At 41.2% G+C, this 20,123-nt stretch overlaps 1 protein-coding gene across 1 annotated transcript; it reads right to left on the bottom strand.

Annotated features, from left to right (window-relative positions):
* Positions 1-32: 32 nt before the first annotated feature.
* espnla (espin like a) lies at positions 33-20,117 on the bottom strand. The gene is made up of 11 exons (XM_079349605.1): positions 19,395-20,117; positions 18,089-18,279; positions 16,302-16,488; positions 16,029-16,211; positions 15,802-15,939; positions 7,498-7,638; positions 7,261-7,402; positions 7,005-7,171; positions 5,260-5,424; positions 3,278-4,230; positions 33-1,258 (listed from the first exon to the last, which is right to left on the bottom strand). The coding sequence occupies exons 1-11, from the start codon at positions 19,686-19,688 to the stop codon at positions 721-723; spliced, it is 3,099 nt and encodes a 1,032-aa protein (XP_079205731.1). The 5' UTR covers positions 19,689-20,117; the 3' UTR covers positions 33-720.
* Positions 20,118-20,123: the final 6 nt, after the last annotated feature.

Raw genomic sequence — 20,123 nt, 5'->3', positions numbered from 1 at the left:
CACAACAGTCAGTAATTCAGCAAATGAACAAGTTTTTTGTTTGTGGAGTAGTTTGTTTTAAAGATTCGATTTTAAAAAGAAGCCTTCCAAAGGTGAATTCTAGCAGAAGATATAATGTAACAACTCTTTAAAGAAGTTAACAATAACAATTGAAATACAGAGGAATCAGTGTAATAGTTTATTTTATATTAATGCCAGTATGTTCTAATCCTACCAGATCACGTTATGGACATGTTGGGGACATTTTTAATGATTTGCTTTCTTATCAAATTAAAAAATTCTACCCTCAAAATGTTTACCCAATAATTAACAAACACTTACAACTTAGGCACTCCTGTTTTTTGTAATGGTGTTGATGAGTATGGTTTGAAATTAATTTGACAACTGAGTTTGACAAGAAATACCAAAATACATGAAAAAAAAATGTAATAATACAATAAATGTTCTAAACATCTTTTAAAAATTAGCATTTAAGTCCAAACTTCAGATTCTAATAAAACAGTATAAAAATAATAAAATCACAATTCAAATCAAGCAAAATCTGATAAAATAAGTAAACAAAGCTTGCAACCTGGCAAAGCATTCTCTGCTAGTTTCAGAACTTGATAGTTAAAAAAACCCCAATATAAAGTAATTCAAACAGCCCTGGGGGTTTAAGGGTGGATACCCAGGCCTCATTTTATCAAACTACAAACCATACAAAAGTATTTATAAAAACAACTACTCAATATCAAAATCAAAAATTTCTGCCTCTTTTTCCTTCCAAAAAGCAAAACTGCGGTCGATGTATTTACAAATCTCCTCATTGCTAAAACTAGAAATGTCAGTTCCACTGTGGAGCATCCCTTCATCAGGGGTGGGTGTTTGCACAATGACTTTAGGGACCTGTCTAACCTCTGGGAGGATATGTTTCACAACTTCTGCAGTGCTTTCAGACTGACTTACAGTGTTTCCAAAGAACTTTACTTTGATGTCCTCAAAGCCGTCCTTCCACTCACGGTTCCCGGCCTCGATGTCCTGCATGACTGCCTTGTGGAAGTCCCTGACCAGCTCCCAGGGAAAGCTCCCCACGTGATCGAACACCTCGAAACACAGCAGGTGCCTCATCTTGCGTTCATCCACAGGAAGCTCCAGTTCAAGGATGTGAAAGTAGCCCAGCATAAAGAGATCCAGGGTCAGATTGTCATACTCCACTGGGACCCCATCCAAACGAGGCAGGAACTGCTCAGGGGAGTAGAGGGCTTGCTGCCTGTGGAGTCTGCAGACAACAATAAACGGTTATTCAAGATTTGTCATCACTTGTTTCCACCTAAAGACTATACCTGATACACTTTGGAATAATTCTAATGCTGAAGTTTGTGTAATATTGAGGATTGATCAGCTTCGTTTTAAGACGACACAAAACATTTAGAGAAAAAACATTTTATTTTCCGAGCTGTCTCATGGATATTAAGCAAATCTCTACGAATAATCAAACTGAACAAATCTTAAGCTTAGGACTTTAAAGCTGCATTCATTACATTTCCGTTTCCCTTTCGAGCAGAACATCTCACCAGCAGCTAAAAACCGGATAAGGCTCACAAAAGCAAATGTGTTGGCAAGTGAAAAAAAAAAAAGTGCCTATTTACATATCCAGCAGACAAAGTGTGTAATCGACATTCACTTAACACATTTGTTTAGAGGACTCAAAAAGAGGACTAAGTCAGGCCAAGTTGATCCCAGCTAGTACATGTTCATGAAGTTGAAGATGTTTTCCTCTGGCAGCCGATGCAGCCTGCCAGCATGCAGGACCAAGAGACTAAGGAACGTATTTGTCCGAGCTGCCATTGGTTTTATTTCAGGTCTTATCGAGGGGCTTTTTATGTTTTTATTTTAGAGAAAGGACAGTGCACAGAGAGCCAGTGGAAATGGGGGAGAGAGAGAGAGAGAGTGGTGAATGACATGAGGGGGAACGAGCCACATGTCAGATTTGAACCAGGGTCGCATGCTTGGAGGACGTACAGCCTCCATACATGAGGTGCTTACACCAACCTCTATGCTACCTGCATCCCTGCCATTGGCTCTCTAAATGACTAATAGTGTGCTTGTGTAATTTTGTCTTGTTGTATTTATTGTCTGTTGAAATTTTAGTCTTTTATGCTGCATCTATTCTCGGCCTGATTGATGGATGTTTAAGTGAAAATAAAGACAACCTTGAACCTTTCCCCTGTCCTTTTGTTGTTGCTGTTACTTTCACCTAAAATACTTTAAGGGCGCCTAGCTTGAATTATTCTTGCTAGCTTAAACGTTTTTGCAAGCAACTTCATAAAAAAGACTGAAAACATCAGACTGTTAGACGTCTCCCTGCTTGGACGCAGTTGAATCCAATGAGTGACTCGTTATCCGGCTTCTGCAGAGCTTGATGACAACACATTGGTTTAAAGCAGGGGTGTTAGGGCAGGGAAACATCTAAAAGTCTGAGGAAGCCGGCCCTCCAGGACTGGAGTTTGACACCTGTGAGGGACGGCCGACCAGCCCCTACTCATTCTGTGTCAATTAAAGGGGTACTTCACCTATTAGCATGAAGCTTTGTATCATTACAAACCTGGTAGTATTTTTGAATGGTCGAGCATGCTGCCCTCATTTTTCCCCTGAGACAGGAAATCTCCATATTTCTTGTCTGAAAAAAGACCTTCCATGCCTTTTCGCGGTCAAGAAAGCACCAACTTCAAAATTTATTTCACATTTCCTCTACATGTACTGTATGACCCAATTTCAATACAGATTCATTTCTCAACTGGTGAAGCATCCCTTTAACTTGTAATGTAAAGTGAACTGTGGCAAAATTTGAGTTAACCAAAGTGTGCTAACATTAGCCTGCTAGCAACACAATGCTGGCCACAGACAATTGCAGCTCCAGCCATGGACAATTTTGTCCGCCACTTTAATTATGGTGCAAAGCAATTTATTACTTCATTAGCACACAGAGAGTGGGGTTGGTGGTGTGTCACTGGGGGAGAGCTGAGTGCGTTTGTTTTAAGTTTCATGCTGGTGCTAAAGGGGGCGACATCTACTGGACCAAAAAGTTGCACACTCTTCCTTTAAGGGTCACTTTGATTACAGTGCTTACTGTCTATGCAGCAGTCAGTGGTTTAATCACAAGATCCATCAGTGCTTTAACATGCTGCATGTTAAATAATTTAAAATCAAGTGTCTTCCAGATTCAGTGTTTTACAAAAAAAAAAGTGGGTTGTTCGTCACAAATGAACACTCCCGTAACTATTGTGTGCGGCCTTACCTGCGTATCTGTCTGGACGGGACACTGGAGATCATGCTCCTCCAGTTGCCCAGCATCTTGTTGACAGCACTCCTCTGCTTGAAGAAATGACCCAGTGAGCTGTTCATCATCTTTGACTGGGCGCTCTCCTCGCTGCCACGGCGGACCGATTCAGATTTGTTGCCAGAGTCTCCTCCGCTCTTCTTCCTCTCTGCTGCATCCTTGCTCTTCAGTGTCACAGTGTAGGCAGATTTCTTCCAGTGACCTAAAAACAGCACAACTATCCGCTCCTTTCTAAGACTGGTGGTCTCCTGGACATCTGCAATATTTTCATCATAATCAATACCAGAGTCACTGTTCTGATCTGTTTCCTGAGCAGGACTCAGGACTTTGGGTTGTTTGTCTGACTCTGTGGCCTCAAGCTCCAGAGAAGGACTCAACAAAACAGCTTCCTTTGGCTCTTTCGATGAAGGGGAGTTTAGTGTCTCAAAATTAGACTTCAGAGTCCTTACTGAGACTCCGAACTGATGGATTTCATCCTCTATCCTCTCTCTGCGTCCCCTGGTTGAGTTCTGTCTCTCTGGCGTCTGAGAGAACACAGTGATCAGGTCGGTGTTGGGCATCTTGCAGTAGGGTTGGTCTGTCAGGTTGGTCATGAGCAGGGACATGCTCTTCACAATGCCTGAGATACGGCCGCACCATACAGGAAGGGGAACATGACTTTTGAAATTTCTGAACTGTGTGTTGACGGTGATGTTCACTATGGGTGCTGGCAAGATGTGTCTGAGCTCCTCGGCCAAACGAGCCAGCTCCAGCTCGTAGCCTTCACAGTTCCTCTGCATGGAGACGTTGGCAATCTGCTGCTCCAGATAGATGAGGTCATCCTCGGCCAGCAGTTCACCAGAAGGCCCCAGGATGGCATTGTGGGCTTGGGAGTACCTCCAGGTGACTTTGGCATATCTGTTCCCATTTTCCTGTGAGCGAGGAGTGGACACAAATAAAACGGATTGTCATATAAACAGTTTTTTGTATAAATTTGAATGGCTGTGGCATGAGAAAAGTAATGAGTGAAGAGTAATGATACAGTAAAACTGCAATCCAAACCTCAGAAATATGACTTGACTGGAAATGTGTTACATGTTTAGATTTTGGTTAGATGCAATTTAAAGTCAAAGATGATGAAATAGATTCACAAAATAAGACCACAATTTAAATATCGCTCCCTGTGGTCTGGTTAGGCAGTAATTTGAATTGAAGAGACTGTAACTCACTTTTCAAGGACTGCACACAATTCCTCAATATTGAATACACAATAACTCAGCAGACCTCAAGTCACAGAGACCATAACCTTTGCCCACCAAAATTTGATCAGTCCAACTGAATCCAATAAAACCAACCTTGATATTTCTTTCAGGCCCTCTGAAATATTGTGTTCATAACAATGAGGTGTGCATAAATGTTTTTCCAGGATATTATGATCTAAATAATGAAAATAGTCATTACTATAAAGTAATGACTATCATGTCATAGTTAGCATAGTTGTCATAGTAAGCATGTTTTTGTGTTGTTAGAGATATACTGTACATGTGTCAGCCAACTTCTAATAAGTCTGTCCTTAACAAGTGCCAATTGCAGACTTTTTTTGAGGGGATCCAACAGTATTAGTTCAGTAGAATGGGAATAAGAGATGGAAAGACAACCCAAAAAAATAATAACACATCCTGCAATGGCTGTGAGCAGCATGGGTCATCAGGAGTAATTACAGAAGTCCAGTAGCCAACATACAGTACATCCATATTTTTTTTATTTTACTCTGTGTCTCTGTTATAACAGCAATTTCGGTTTCTGGTTGCAGATCTTGATTGATTAATCTCATTATCCTCAGAGAGCAACGCTGGTGATCCTGTGATAACAAGCTAATTTCTCCAGATCTCACGAAGATTTGTAAGATTTTGATTTTTGCAGAACTCAAATAAACAGTTTGATCTTTGTGAAGACATTACCTTCCTCCTCTGATCCTCCTCGTCCAGCAGTCTGGCCTGCAGCTGTCTCACCATTACCTGCCTCTTCCACTCAGCGATAGGACGGCCTCTCTCGTCATGAGTGGGCACCAGGTAGTCGATGTCCGACAGGTTGGCCTCCTCAGTGGGCAGAACCACCATTTTATTCTGCAAAGACACACAGTGAAACCATTTGTGGGCCTTCTCTGCTGGACTTTACGCTGTAAGAATCAAAGAGGTATACTTTGTAAAAAAAAAAAAAACATTTAATGAACACTTTATGTTGTATCACAATTGTTCCCATTTGGTTAATCTTAGTTTCATAGCTACTCACTTGCTTAGATGTGCAGCTTGTTTTAAATACAGCTTTTATCCAATCAGATTTAGCCTCTGTGTTGCCATCACAATTTAAAATAAATAGCTCTGTATTTAAAGTGAATGGGGATTGTCCCCATTGTTGATTGCCATATTCTTCGAACTGAGAATTGACATGACAGAAACTGAGTTTGAAATGTTTATCCTTTGCATTACATGCCAGAGCAATCTATCTTGCCTTACCGACCACGTCATAATTTAATGTGGCTTGATTGGTCTCCACATCGTTGGAGAAGTTCAAATTAAGGATTGTCAGGTTTTTTTGTGTATAACATTTTCTAGCACTTATGTGTGGCATAGATTCTTATTAGCTAGCTCAGTTTTCTTTCACACACATGGCTGAAGGAGAAGAAACGGATTTCGTGGCGGATTTATTGGCAAATTCTTTTTTGAGAAGGATGTTTCAAGAGAAGCTGGACATGGTGAAGACGGGGAAGGTTTTCTAGCCCACTTTCAATCCAGCGACTATGAAAGATACCTGAGGCTTACAGATTTGGAGCATTGCAATTTATGTTGCTGGTAAGGTCTGAATGACTTTACCAACCGGACTGGCAGCGGCCAGCAGGACACTTGCAAGCACTGGGGCTTTTAAAAACAGTTGTAGAAACCTTGGTGGTTCTACAACTAAATGAACCATTGTGTAGGGAATCAGATCTTTACAACAGGCTCGCTGAACTCACCTACACAGAAGGACTTTGACTTTAAATAACAAGCAGCTGTGGTAAATGTTGTGTATTACACCTATCTCTACTTCCTTTACTAATACGTTTGCCTTTCTATCATGTTTTGTATGCATGGTTGATGTTGTTGCTTCTGATGTTGGTGATGTTTCATTAGCTCGGTTGTGCCATTAAGTGTGCGGCGGCAGCATGTATAGCAGTTTGGCTGGAGGCCTATTGAAATCTGTCATTTGGGTTCTATGGTACGTTTACCTACTTTGAGGTCATGGAGTAAAGGTAACTGGCTGCTGTGAATTTATTCTCGTTACCATGGTAATGACATCAGATTTTGACTGTACGTGATGCAGTGTCCTGTCATAAAACAAAATAGTGATAGGACTTCATCCTTGATGGCTTTTATATGTACATTTATACATCTGCAGTCAGTGTATTTGAAGTCCTCACAGATGTTTAGTCACATGTTACATCATGTTATTATTTCAATCGTCAAGGTTACAGAGTCATTATGAAAATAATGTGACCCTAATCACGTGTAATAACAATTACCTATAGCTGTGTCATCATAATTAGGTTATTAGGTGGTTTAGTTGCTGTGGGACAGCGCTGAGGGTCCAGGTGTAAAATACACGGCTAAAGAAAGGAAGGAAGGAAGGTAGAAAGGAAGAACAGAATAAGGAGTCTTATTGTACATACTGCTTGTCCCGTAAAGAGTCCCGATAAGCTTGATTGTTTCAAAGAATTTATGGACTTCATGTCACAAAGAAGTTTTCTCTCTGCCAGGAGATTTCCATCCGGCGTTTTATCAGCTGGGATGGTTATCTTACTCCCAGCGGCCTTGGGTTGACTGAAACCTTTAATAACTGGAGGATAAATCAGAATCAGGTTTTCCATTGAACAGTTCTTTGCTTTGCTTTTCTTTAAAGAGATTGTATTTGATAATAAATTTTACCAGATGTTGCGATTTGAACCTGTTCCATTCTGTTGGTGCTCGTTTTCTCGGCCTCGGCAGGTGAAGCTGAAGCAGAGGATAAAGGAGGTGCAGTCGAAGGCTGAGGGTATCTGGCCTGCGGGGACTCCTCACTCTCCGGTTGCTTATTTAGAGGGGGGAAAACAGGCATGTCGCAGTTGTTTTACAACGGGTTTTTTCAATAGAAAACATGATAAATCAACTAATTACAGTGTTTACCTTTAAACTATCCATGGGTGAGTTAGAGCTGTACCCGTCCCTGCATGTGCCACTCAGGCAGCCGTAGTAGTCCTCCCTCTTGTTCTGTAATAACACAGCCGGCTTCACCTTCAACTCGATGTTTTGATCCACACAGGCTGTCTGCAAACACAGGGATATGAAATCTGACTTAAGACTTTTAAAACCAATTTACCCTTATAGTTATAATTAACAGACAAATGAAGTAACATCAGCCTGCTGGGGACCAGAATATGAGTTACTGAAGTTTTATAGGTCATGTAATCTAGTACAGTATAAAATACTTTCTGGTTGAAAGTCAAAGACAAAAAAGATGTGATTATTTTATAATCATCTCCCTTCAGTGAGGGAGATAAGTTCAGTTGATATTGACGGAAATGTATATTGTCCGGTATAAAACTACACCTTGATAGACATCAGTTACATTTTCTTCTATTGTTGGAAAAGTTGGGAGAAAGAAAATGTCAGGTTTGGGACAACAGTGGCTTAGTGATTTGGTCACACATCCAGGGTTCAAATCCAAACTGAGGCTCTTGTCCTGCATATTATGATGTCACTGTGTGTCAGAAAGTTTGTATGTGCATGTTGGAACTGTTTTTCTATCCTTGTTTTTCCTGTTTGTTCTATTTCTTTGTTGTGTTAAGCAGTTTGTAACGTGTCGTTTTAAAAAGTGCTATATAAATAAAGCTTTACTTACTTACTATTATTGTGCTCTCGCTCTCTCTCTCTCGACCTGATTTCCACTCACTATAAACATCTAATCAAGGCATCAAAAGCTCAATAATAAAAACCTTGAAAAAAAAAGGTCAAGTACAAAAATGTGTCTCCTTCCATTTGAACTGAAGTCACTTTTTATTAAAAAAGCTTAATCACAAGAAAGGTTATCTCATGGCTGTTGGCCGACAGATAGACACATTTGTTTTCATGTGGAACAAGATTCAGATGATTTTGAACAGATGACTCAGGTGACCTCTGTACTGAAGCGTGTGCATGTGTTTTGTAAAAAAAAAAAAACAACACTTGCAAAAATAAACTAACAGTGTGTTACAAAAAAAACCAAGCAGAATCACAAAAAGCGAGTTATTTTTTGTCATCAAAGAGATCGGAGACACTCAGAGGAATAACTAATCACAATCCTTTATTTCATCACGGCTACAAACCCATCATGAGTCGGTAACTTGTTGATAACTTTAAATTTGGATCCCCACACTGGAGAGTACCAGAGGGGTACCTTTTAGCACACCTACACAGGACTTCATCAGCTGCTCTCGGACAGTCTTATTTTATTGTTGTATAAGAACACACAGATTTTTACCAGTATTTCAAGCATATGCCTTTACAGACAGTTTACAGGTTTGGCTCACGTATATTGGTTTTGCTCAGCCACAAAAAAAAACAGGGACTTTGTTTCTTTGGAAAGCATATACATATATCATATTGGTGGAATACACTTTTAATTCTCCAAATAAATAAAAAGGAATTAATAAATAATCTAGATAAAATAATGTTTAATGTCCAGGCAAACAGGAACATAATTTAAAGCTAAATTCTCAAGACATAAGAAATAAACAAATGCATGGGATAGTAAGAACCTTGAATAATTGGCAGCCTTTCGCGCTGCTCCAGGGAGGATATAGCATGTATGGAAGCATTTAGATCCCCTTTAATGAACCTGCGTTGTCCTAATGCACTCCATGCAGAATGCATATCAAATTCAGCTCTCCAAGGACATTATTAACAACCAAAACATCAAAGGCAGCACTAATATGCTTCTGCATGCTGTTGTGCTTTGTGTCCATGAGGTGGTCCTTGCCATTTCCTCTCACACGGCACTTTGATGTGGAGCAGCACGAAATATGCTGTGACACTGCTCGGGTGGAGGAATAAACTTCCCCGAAGTTGTGCAACGCACAAATAGATAAACAACGAGGCTGGGAAAAGAGGAAAGGGGGGAGCCAGTTTCCCTTGTGACCCTTCTTGTAACAGTTCAATGTCCTAAAAGCTATCATGAACCAGCCCTTGTGCGAGTGTCTTTGTGTGTGTGTTTAATTAGTCTCAGTGGCCTGAGAGCATTTGGTTTTCATCAGCACCCCATCACGATTGCCACGCAAATATAGATAGCCTAGCCCTGTTTTGGACTGGATCCACTCTCCCTCTATCAAAGACCACAAAGAGACCGATCACTACAGATTAGGAGCCAAGAGTTAAGAAACAGCTACTCTCATTGTCGGACATGCAGCACCAGTAATCTCTGGTCCCTGTGGGTTGAGCCATGAGAGGGTTGAAGTATTTCAGAACAACATGTGTATTTAAAAAACATGTCTTGTAATTCTGCACACTGAAATCCTTTATTAAAACAACCTGTTTCCATGTGAAACCTTCACGTTCTTGGTGATAAATTGCAATGTGGAATGTATACAGCGGGTGTACATTATACACAGAACACTATAGTGTAAATACATGTCCACTCACATGTTAAAATACTCTCAGGTTTCCTGCATGGAGGTAAATGCTTCACAGGCTAACAACAGACCGACACAACAGTTACAGCTCTTTACGTTCACAGCAGCTAAAGAACAAGCGATAAGAAAAACTGTTATTCCTCTACCTAAAACTGTAACATTTTAACAACATAGTGGAGAAGAAAAATGATTTTCAGCAACACACAAGGTTTTAAAAAAGGAAATAAAGCATGTGCAATTTGCAAAAATCAACAATGACAACATGTATTAAGGTCATGGGCAGGGAATATTAGTCATGCCTAACCGTAAGAGGCCACAACTGATCAGAAAACAGCTACAACACTGCCAAAACATCTGCCAACTAGGGCCTGTTAACAGAACAAAGCTTTCCTTTCATTTCAAAAAAATATTACTCAGCCCTTCCAATCACTTATAAGAAACACTTAAAACAATGTTCTCGAGCCGAAAAAGGATTAAATACAAGCAGACGCAGCACACAAACTATAAATAATAGAGGAAACGATCAATAATCCAGTTTAAAACGTACTGACCTTGACCATAAGCGATTCTCCCAGAGCTGACTGGTAGGAGCTCACTGTTCAGAGACACTGCAGAGGCTCCGGTTCATACGCCCAGGTATCCACGGCGGTTGCTCCGTGTTGTGAATGTGATACTATCTTAAGATCACCAACCACTTGTTTGACACCAACATCAGCAGCTGTGCCAGTGGCCAAGGGCCGCCAGGCAATAAACAATAAACTCTGATCGGAGAATGCTCTTAATAATTAAGGGAAAGGATAGGATGGCTGGTAATGTCACTAATGCATGGACAATCCAACGGCCACGTTGTTGTACGGAGGGAGGTATCAGCGGAAGACTTGTCAAAGCAGCTGGAAAACAGACATTTTATCCATGCGCGTTCAGGCGATTTTTCCACTTGGAACAATTGAATGAGCTTATTCATCAGGTGTTTTCTATTGTGAGGGTGGGGGTCAAATGAGTGAGGACTCACTGTGGAAACACAATGTGATACCATAAGCTTCAGTAGATATGTTTGACAGTTCAGTGGAAAAAACTGACAACAACAAAATAAGCATTGTGACAAAGTGTGACCTCATTCTTTTAAATTGTGAAAAATTATTAACTGATTAAAAATAGATCCTAAATTGAGTTGTTTTTCTTTGTTTTTATTTTCGTTGTAATTTAAGATTTTAGCTACAAACTCCTAAAATCCATCTTTAAAACATGTCCATCAGCATTCCTTCACCCAAAAGCTGTACTGAACCCAAAAGCTGATGTTTTTGGACTGTAATTCATCATGAAATCAGCACATAATTTAGGGGCATTTCATCACTAAAATTCAGGGTTTTGACTGTTCATAAAAAAGTCTCACTAATACCGATACCTCTGTATGATCTTGTGAAAAGTTAGCCAGACCACTAATAAGAAGTTCAATTATTTCTATTAAGTTATTCCAAAAGGCTGTCACAGATGCCTTTGGGTCAGTTTCTGTGAAAGTTATTCTCCCCATGTAGACCACTAACTACTGACTGTTTCACGGTGAGTCATACTCAAGCCTGCATAATATGAGAAAAATATGTGACGAGTGGTAACTATAATCAATACTGCTATAATGATAGGAAGTGTGATAAAAAAAAAAGTGAAAGAGTATACACCTGGTTCATGTTTCTAATCTTTTTCAAAGTGATCAAGCCTGCTCTTTGTGTTAAATATTTGCTGCATTCGTACAGGTTGAAGAATAGCACTGTAGGGACACTACATTTTACTTGGAATGTGAAGGGTATGGGAAGTCAAACAAGAAGAGGAAAAGTTTGCTCATACTTGAAATCACTGTCTGCTGATGTTACATTCTATGCATATAAAACCTTCTGATACAAGTAGTCTCAGGTCTAATGGGTTTTCAAGTTTCTATCAATCTACTATTTCATCTAAAGCTTGGGGGGGGTTGCGATATTGTTTATTGAACATGGTACCATTTCAATTATCCCACATCACCACTGACCCTTCTGGCAGGTATCTGATAGTTACAGAAAAATCGAGCATCCAGGAGGCATCTTAATCAGATACCCCTCTCTCACAGTATTACCCTCACATGTGAACAAGTCCCTGAGATACTAAAAGACCTTCAATTGGAGCAACAACTCACTCCCAACCCAAATGCAGCAATCCACTGTTTTCCATCAGAGAACCATGGCCTTGGACTTGAAGGTGCTGAGCCTGATGCTGGATGCTTCACACTTGGCTGCAGACCACCCCAATGCCTGCTAGAGGTCCCAGCATGAGGAAGCCAAAAGAACCACATTATCTGCAAAAAGCAGAGATGAGATTTTGAAGCCCCCAAACTGCCAACTGCAAACCCTCCTCTCCTCAGCTGCTCCTTGGGATAACATCCCCAAAAATACAAACAGAATCTGTGACGACCTTCCCAACCATCTGATCCAACTCACCAACAGAAGGCCGGTGAGTTTCCAACACATACTGCAGCAGATCTGATGAAACAACTACAAAGTTGATCATTGAGCTCGGGGGTTCTGGTACCAATCGGTCCATTTATGAACATGACTATGCTCCCCAGGTGGGACCCCTTCCAGGATGCCACCGAAAGACTACAAAAGGGCCATGTAATCTAAACTTTAGGTAGGTGCATACGCACACACAACAGTCAGAAAGAGTCACCTACAACTCAGCAGTGCTGAGCCAGGGGCTTGTAGTATCCCAACACCCACCTGGGAGCTTTCACACCACTCCAGAAACTCCTCCTATCCAGGAGTTTGGTTCCGGTGCTGTGCTTTGAGGTGAACCCAAAAGCTGGTAGCGCTCCACCTGCCACACAAGCTCCAGCTACTTCCCCACCAGGCAGGTGATGTCCAGAGAACTAGTCTGTGCAGCCGGGGATTTTCACCCCGCCTATGCTTGCTCCTTGGCTTATCATGCACCTGACACCCATGCAACTCCATGCGGTTGGTGGGCTTTCATTGTGGTGTCTCCATGTGGGTCTTTTGGGCAGATGCTTGACACCATATTGTTTTTGTCTACAGGGGCTGCCAAAATCAACATAAAACAAAAGCTCTTGACAACTGCTGATGATGAAATGATTAATAAATTATCAATACAGCAATAGTATATCTCTGTTGATTGATGGACTGTTGCAGCCCTATGGCAATAAGTAGAACTTGACTCCTTCTTAATATACACTGTTACATTGAAACATGTTCAGTGGAGAGTACTACATGTTCTGGGATATGCTATAGATAGTAAAATAGACAGCCCATGTTCTACGATGAACAAGACTTCAAAACACTATAACAGATTAAAAGATCAGAGTGTGAGATAGGATGGAGGGCTTCAAAAAAAGGTCTTAATCTCTGACATTACAAAGGACATCAAAAGTCCATTAGATGCTCATGTTGTCAATCAATTTATATGAGATGCAATAAACCATGTTTATCATACTTTAGCAATGCACAAAAGCGAAAACTCTGACCACATCCTGAACAGTGTCATGATGAAATAGAGAACAGTATGTTTCCTCTCTCTTAGTAATCTAAAAATACTGTTCTCAAAAAAGTGCCTTTGGCCTGGTCTCTGTGAATGGAGAGCAAAAGTCCCAATTGCGAGTGAAGTAAACCTCACAACATACTGTTTATTTGATCGCAGCTGTTCCTGAGAAGCTAGATGAGGAAGTGCGGTTGACAGAGCTGAACAAGTCCGACCTCGTTGTGAGCGATCCAAACATGCGGAGAGGCCAAATGTGCTGCTCTCTCTCTTTGGTCAACATCCCGACCCATTTAGGTCACTGCTCGGAAATGAGATGATCTGAGTGACACTTAAGACCCGATGAATTCTGTGATCCACCCAGCACTTTACAAACCTGAAACACCAGCAGAAATGTAATTAAGGCATGTCTAACTTAATAGTATATTTAAGAAGCAATAAATAATTTGCTCTATAAATAAAATGCTGATTTGAATCAATCAACTGCTGTCTCAGGTTCTCTATCAGATGACCTCTTTGTTCACATCTCGCCGCAGACGTTCAAAAGAAAGATGATACATCATTCTGTGTCTACCACCCACATCATACAGTATCCAGAGGTGACAATCATTGCACTTCCAAGTCCCTGGAAAAAACATGACACACAATCAAACGTGTGTTTGAAGCCAGTGACATCCTGCTCTCCAAGTCCACAGAGGGATAGAGTTGCTGGTTCCAGGCATCAGAATGGTGAAAACACTGAAACTTAAGCTTGTGGATCTCATAACGGACTCAGCCCCCTGGCCCTCCACCTGAGCCGCTGGAGAGGGGTAACTGATAGGCCCTTAGCTGGCGCCGGCTCCGGCTGCGTTGGACCTCGCAGCAGCCCAGGCGCTAATTAGCTCTCCATTGTTCATGGGGAGGATTATTTCTGAAGGGAGAGCTCTGCAGCAATGCCTCACTGGCTTCCTATGATCATCCTCTTCATGTATGAGAGCCGCTCTTCTCTGCTGACTTATTCATGGCCTTTATTGGCTAACAGCTTTCGTTACTCTGTGTACATCGCTGTGTAGTCTGCGCTATAGGTGGCGAGTGAAGTGTGAAAGGGAGAAAAAAAACTACAGAGAGCACGAGGACTTCAACAAGTCCGCTGACAGAGTGGTCCCCATGGGCTCTTTCAGTTAGAAGTGTTTTCTGTGACCCTTTTCAAATCTGATCCACAAAGATCACATTTCAGTGTCGGTATGAAATGAAATCCTCTAAACCGAACAGTCATGAAGCTATTTAAAGGTAAGCAAAAGGCAAACTTAAAATTCATTTGTTCTAAATGCGAGTTAGTTATTACCTCACTGACCTGTGACTTGTACAGGCAGCATCAGCACAAGCAAAGGTGTCAACACTGAAATATTCATCATGTCACGTCAGGGAGTGCCGTGCTTCTGTACAACACTAAAGAGCTAATCTCAGAGAGTTCTCAGCAGCTGACTGAGAACCAAAATCTCCTCCAGCACTCACGACATCAGTACCTGTAATGCCTTATTAAGAGACAAAGGCCATCATCCTTCACTCTCTGAGACCTCTTAAACTGAGAGCAGAGCAATCAGGCTGAGTGGAAGACAACAGTGCTGGAGAGCAACAGGCCTGACCTGCATAAATACATGTCACAAATTAAGAGATGACTCAGCGAGGTTTCAAGACCTTCCAGATGTTTGCTGTTGATCTTACTCCCCAAATTAGCTTTGATTTTCATGCCAGAGTTAACAGCTGGGCAGTGCTGACACAAAGGGAGTTTTGAAAACACAACTAATTTCAGTTGACTTAAAAAGGCGTTTCTAGTATCTTTTGTGAATTAGAATGCAGCCTTAAGAGAAAAAGACTTAGGCCTGAGCAGGATGATTGTCTCAATGAACAGTTTAAAGGTGATGAAATAGTCAAATCAATGACTGATGAGCTCACAACCTAGCTTGCATCGACACCGCCTGGCTCTGTTGAAGGTGGCAATGCTATTTGGTTGTGTCTGTCGTTTAGGGCCATAGGGTAGATTATGTAATTTAAACTACTAGCATAGGAGCATAACTGGAATAAAAGGGATGTCTTCACATAATTCGTTCATTAGGGGAGCACAGTTACCTTGTGTTTACTTCAAATAATATATTTTGTATTTCAATGTCTTATTCTTCTTCATGCCGTTTTAACAATGCAAACCTTGTTTATTTTCTTGATCTATGAATAGCGCTCTACATAAACTTGCTTTTCTTAAAAAAAGAAACTAACAAAAAAAAACAACAACTTCCTAAAAAGTTTAAAAAAAGAAAAAGAGAGAGCTTACATTTTCTTCCATGACAGCGATACAGAGATATCTGGCACATTCATGGTGTCCATTATATGCTGCCAGCTGTGCTGCTGTTAACCCATCAATATCTTGCTCTGAAGGGTTTGCCTGATTGGCCAACAGGATTTTACAGCACTTAGAGAAGGAAGAAGAAAAATAAAAAAATATCATTATAATTGGACAGTAATTAGAGAAAACTATGAACATTAGATGTTTCATCTCACCTCCAGCTCTCCATTCTCTGCTGCATCATGAAGCGGGGTCCCTCCCCAGTAATCCTTGATGACCTTTGATCCCATGCTAAGCAGGGTCTCCAAGATGCAATAGTGCCCTCTGCTGGCAGCAAAGTGCAGAGCAGTTGCTCCTTCTCTGTCTTGGCAGGACAGGCAGATATCAGTACTGGTCGCCTAGTTTGGTTTTAAGGAAAAGAATCAAAGTTGTGACGAAAAACTAAATAAAATATATTCAGGAAACATTTGTAGCGCTTATGTACTGACCAGCCAAACCACCACAGCTTGGTGGCCCATGTGAGCAGCAGCATGCAGGCAGGTCATGCCATCGTGGGCCCTCAGGTGAACGTCAGCTCGGCAGCCCCTCACAAGGTACTCTACTACATGCAGGTGACCCTCCTGGCAGGCTAGGTAGAGTGGGGTAGCACCAAGTCCAGTCTGATGGTTCACACACCTAAGTTCCAACAAACATAAACAAGAGGTCAAGGATTTCTGAGTGCCAGATAATAAATACTTTTAATAAATAAAAAAATGAGTTGCAGAGCTATTATAACAAAACCAAGATCTCAGATAAAACGCAATTATTTGATTCAGGATCAATTCAGGGTTGGTCCAGATTACAACTCAGTTTATACAACATTTATATCTTTATTTGGCATTGTACATAGACAACGAAATTTGGATTCTAAAGGCATCTGATCCAACCTGCACAACAGAGTCCTCAGTTTCTAACTAGACTTCTCCTGCCGCCCCTCGTGGCGGAAATAACTACCAAACGCCGTTGGATCTGCCGCTGTCTCTTTGCACCTTAAAGAAAAAGCTGAAAACCCAGCTCTTACATGAACATACACTTGATGGTGATGATGACAATATTTAGGATGGCTTGATACTGATTAGAACTCCGCTGTTGATGTTGTTGATGAAGATACATCAACAAGGCTATGCGCCTGTGCTCTGCATGTTTGTCCGATGAGATTCTGAAGCTATTTGTTTGCACTTACTGACATTGTTTCCTCCTCTCTAGATCATTGCTCATGTTGTTCTTACTCTCTGACGGATTTCACTTTGAATAAAAGTGTCTGCTAAATGACTTGTGGAATGGTTGAACATTAGGAAGTTTGTTATTTCTCAGGGAATTTAAACCTCACAGGACCTTCTAAGAATTATTCTGAAAGTATATCATTAGGGACTCCACTTTTCTTGTTCTTGTGAACTGGCTCTGTTTTAGCTGCCTTCTTTAATTTTCTTTGAAATCACAAGTCCATTTGTAAGTTAGAAGAAAAGTTAGTTTTGGCTTATCAGAATCAAAATCAAATTAAACGCATTATTAAAGAACTAATGTAGAAACATATTTTATATGCCTTCTCTACTCTATAATAAAAACATATTCACTAAAAAGTTTATCAAACAAGGTAAAAAAAAGAAGAGGAGGAAGCAGTGGTGATGAGAAGATATCCTTAATAAATAGCATCAAACCTTTCTTTGTTTCTTTCAGACAGGTTTACACACATCAGGGCTTCGTTTACTCTGATGAACTCACTGATCTTCCACCACAGCGCTGACAAGTGACAGTGTCTACTCGACATGTATTATTCACAGGTCACTGATGCTCACATTTGATGGTCTGACCCTGCCTTGTGTCATGCAAATTACAGTCATACTCTCCTCCTGTAACAAGGAAATGAAGCAAGAGGAAGGACAACCCATCTTCATTTAGTACGTACTCAGTAAGTGCAGCTGTCTCAGGTTTAGGAGGTAGAGCATCTTAATGGGAGGGGGAAACACTTCCCGTGTCTGTGTATGATTGTAACTTGATGTCATAAATCATCTAGTTTCTGTGCCATACCAAGATGTCAATAAATTATTTCTGTGATTTTTAATAGAAATACGCAAAAGAACGTTGTAATAACCCAGTCTCACACACACACACACACACACACACACACACACACACAGAGAGTTTTATGTGGGTTTGTAGCACTGCCTTATTCCAATTCTTTTAAATTGTAATGAAAAGAAAAATCATTCATGTTTGATGGATCACATATACCCACCCAGGTGCCTGTTGAACAAGCAGTTTTAAACAGGTAAGGTCCCCATAGGCTGCAGCATAATGAGCAGGTACAGCTCCACAGTTTGTCTCCACCGCTGCCTCTCCTCCAACAGAAAGGAGCCACTCAATGACCCCGACACAACCAAACCGGGCTGCGAGGTGGAGCGCTGTGGCACCAGCAGCGTCTCTATCCTGGAAACAATCACAAAGCTCGGAGTTAAATGGAGTTTGATACGATTAATGGATCTTTACTGTAAATGCTTATTCAAAGCTTTCCAAGAGGAGGGGGTTATTCACAAACAGGTGCAGTAAGTATTCTGATCAGTCCCGTCAATTAAGAAAGGTGAGGTTTTCCCTCACAGTACACTCCCTCATGAAATTACTGTTGCTATCTAGATGTTGGATGTGGTTCCAGTGGATCAAAGACAAACCCACAATGGTAACACGTGGTACAGAGAACATACAAGGTTTTACCAATGGAAGCACTACAGGGAAACAACGCTTTGTATTTATTTATCAAACAGTCTTTTAGTGTAAATCTGATTTTATAGAGAAACAGATTACATTGAATTATAACATTGTCTTTTCTCGTGTTTTTTACTAAATTAAAAATCGTTCCTACCCTCCATTTCTACTTTTACAAAAGTAGTGGCATTGTTCTGCTGAACTCTCATAACATGTTGTGAAATGTTGTTCTATGGCTGATTCTTGATCTATGCGCTGCCCTGCCATCTTTTCCTTGTTTTGTGTTGTTTGTTGTACACTTTGTAAACCATACATGATGACATATGTAAACATCAGTAAATGGAGGACATAGATAGGCAGCATATCCTAACATTTAACACATCTGGGACCAGCTAATGACTTTTCTTCTATTTTGAGACATTCAACAGTTATCAAAGAAGAATTTTGGATTGATTATTAATCCCAACAGCTCTACTGCAGGTATAATTTACTGATCCCTACCGTGAGTGAGTTCAACTTGACTGCTGATAGTTTAATTGGAGCTCCCCTCACGCATGCTCATAATTACACTTGCCACATAATACTAATGGATACTTAGTAAGTCAACACCATGTGATGTAGTGAGCTGGTAATACTTCTGAAAAGGCAGCGTACTGTACCTTTTCCTGCAGCAGTGGTGTAACTTCACTTTGAGATCACTTAGGCATCAAAAGTCATCTCAGACTGAACTCAGACTCAGGCACAACTAAGAGCTGAACATGAGGAATTAATCGCCGACATTTGAGCTGTCGTATGCGTATCTCCTCTTTTGTGTTAAGACTGTTCTCTTTGTATAGACTTACCTCTATTTTGCAACCTCCTTGACCTACCAGCCACTGCAGCTCACGGATGTGGCCAGTAGCTGCTGCATCATGAGCTGGTGTGGCCCCGTTTGATGCCCGGATGTCAGGTGCCAGCCCCAGCTCTCCCACCAGGAACTGCAGGCACTCCAGGCGTCCACATCTAGCAGCGTGGTGCACAGGGCCTGCACCTTGTACATCGGTGATGGCCTGGGAGAGGTAACCGGAAGATGTAAGCTCCTTCAGGAGTGCAATATCCCCAGCTCGGGCTGCCTGGATGGCCCGGTGAAGCACCATCACCTGGCTGCTATGAGTAGGTTATGGCACACAAAACAAGCTCCCTGGAGCGCTTCACATCCCAGCAGGCTTTCATCTCTTTCTAATGCTCGACTCTCATATAATAACAAAAAATCATGCACTCATTGCCTCCTCTTGAGCCAGGAAAGTGACACCTGAGCAGCAGCCAGCTGGCCTGCATGGCTGTTAGGGAGAGAGGAGGGGGTCAGAGCCAGCGAGATAGAAAGGTAATGAAAGACGGGTGTAAGCGCTCCACTCGTGGCCTCCTGCTCTCCTTTGTGTGGCAGTGACCATATGCTGGCACACGCACTAATGCTTCACTGGAGATGGGGGAGCTGAGGCAGCACGGAAACTTAAGTAATGGGAGAAGTCAGAGCCAAGGCATGGTGGATTACAATGACTTATTTTTTTTTACAACTGTTAAACAAATCCCTT

This window comes from Symphodus melops (genome assembly GCF_947650265.1).
Source record: "Symphodus melops genome assembly, chromosome: 8".
NCBI classification, from domain to species: domain Eukaryota; kingdom Metazoa; phylum Chordata; class Actinopteri; order Labriformes; family Labridae; genus Symphodus; species Symphodus melops.
Note: the sequence above shows the minus strand (reverse complement) of the source record. Positions and strands in the feature narration are given on the sequence as shown.

Excerpts from the sequence above, each read along its gene's own strand:
- espnla (XM_079349605.1), bottom strand. The coding sequence starts at position 19,688 with ATGGTGCTTCACCGGGCCATCCAGGCAGCCCGAGCTGGGGATATTGCA. Across the intron at positions 18,280-19,394 it reads AAGGAGGTTGCAAAATAGAG|GATAGAGACGCTGCTGGTGC; the intron begins GTAAGTCTATAC and ends GATTGTTTCCAG. Across the intron at positions 16,489-18,088 it reads CTTGTTCAACAGGCACCTGG|GTGTGTGAACCATCAGACTG; the intron begins GTGGGTATATGT and ends GTTGGAACTTAG.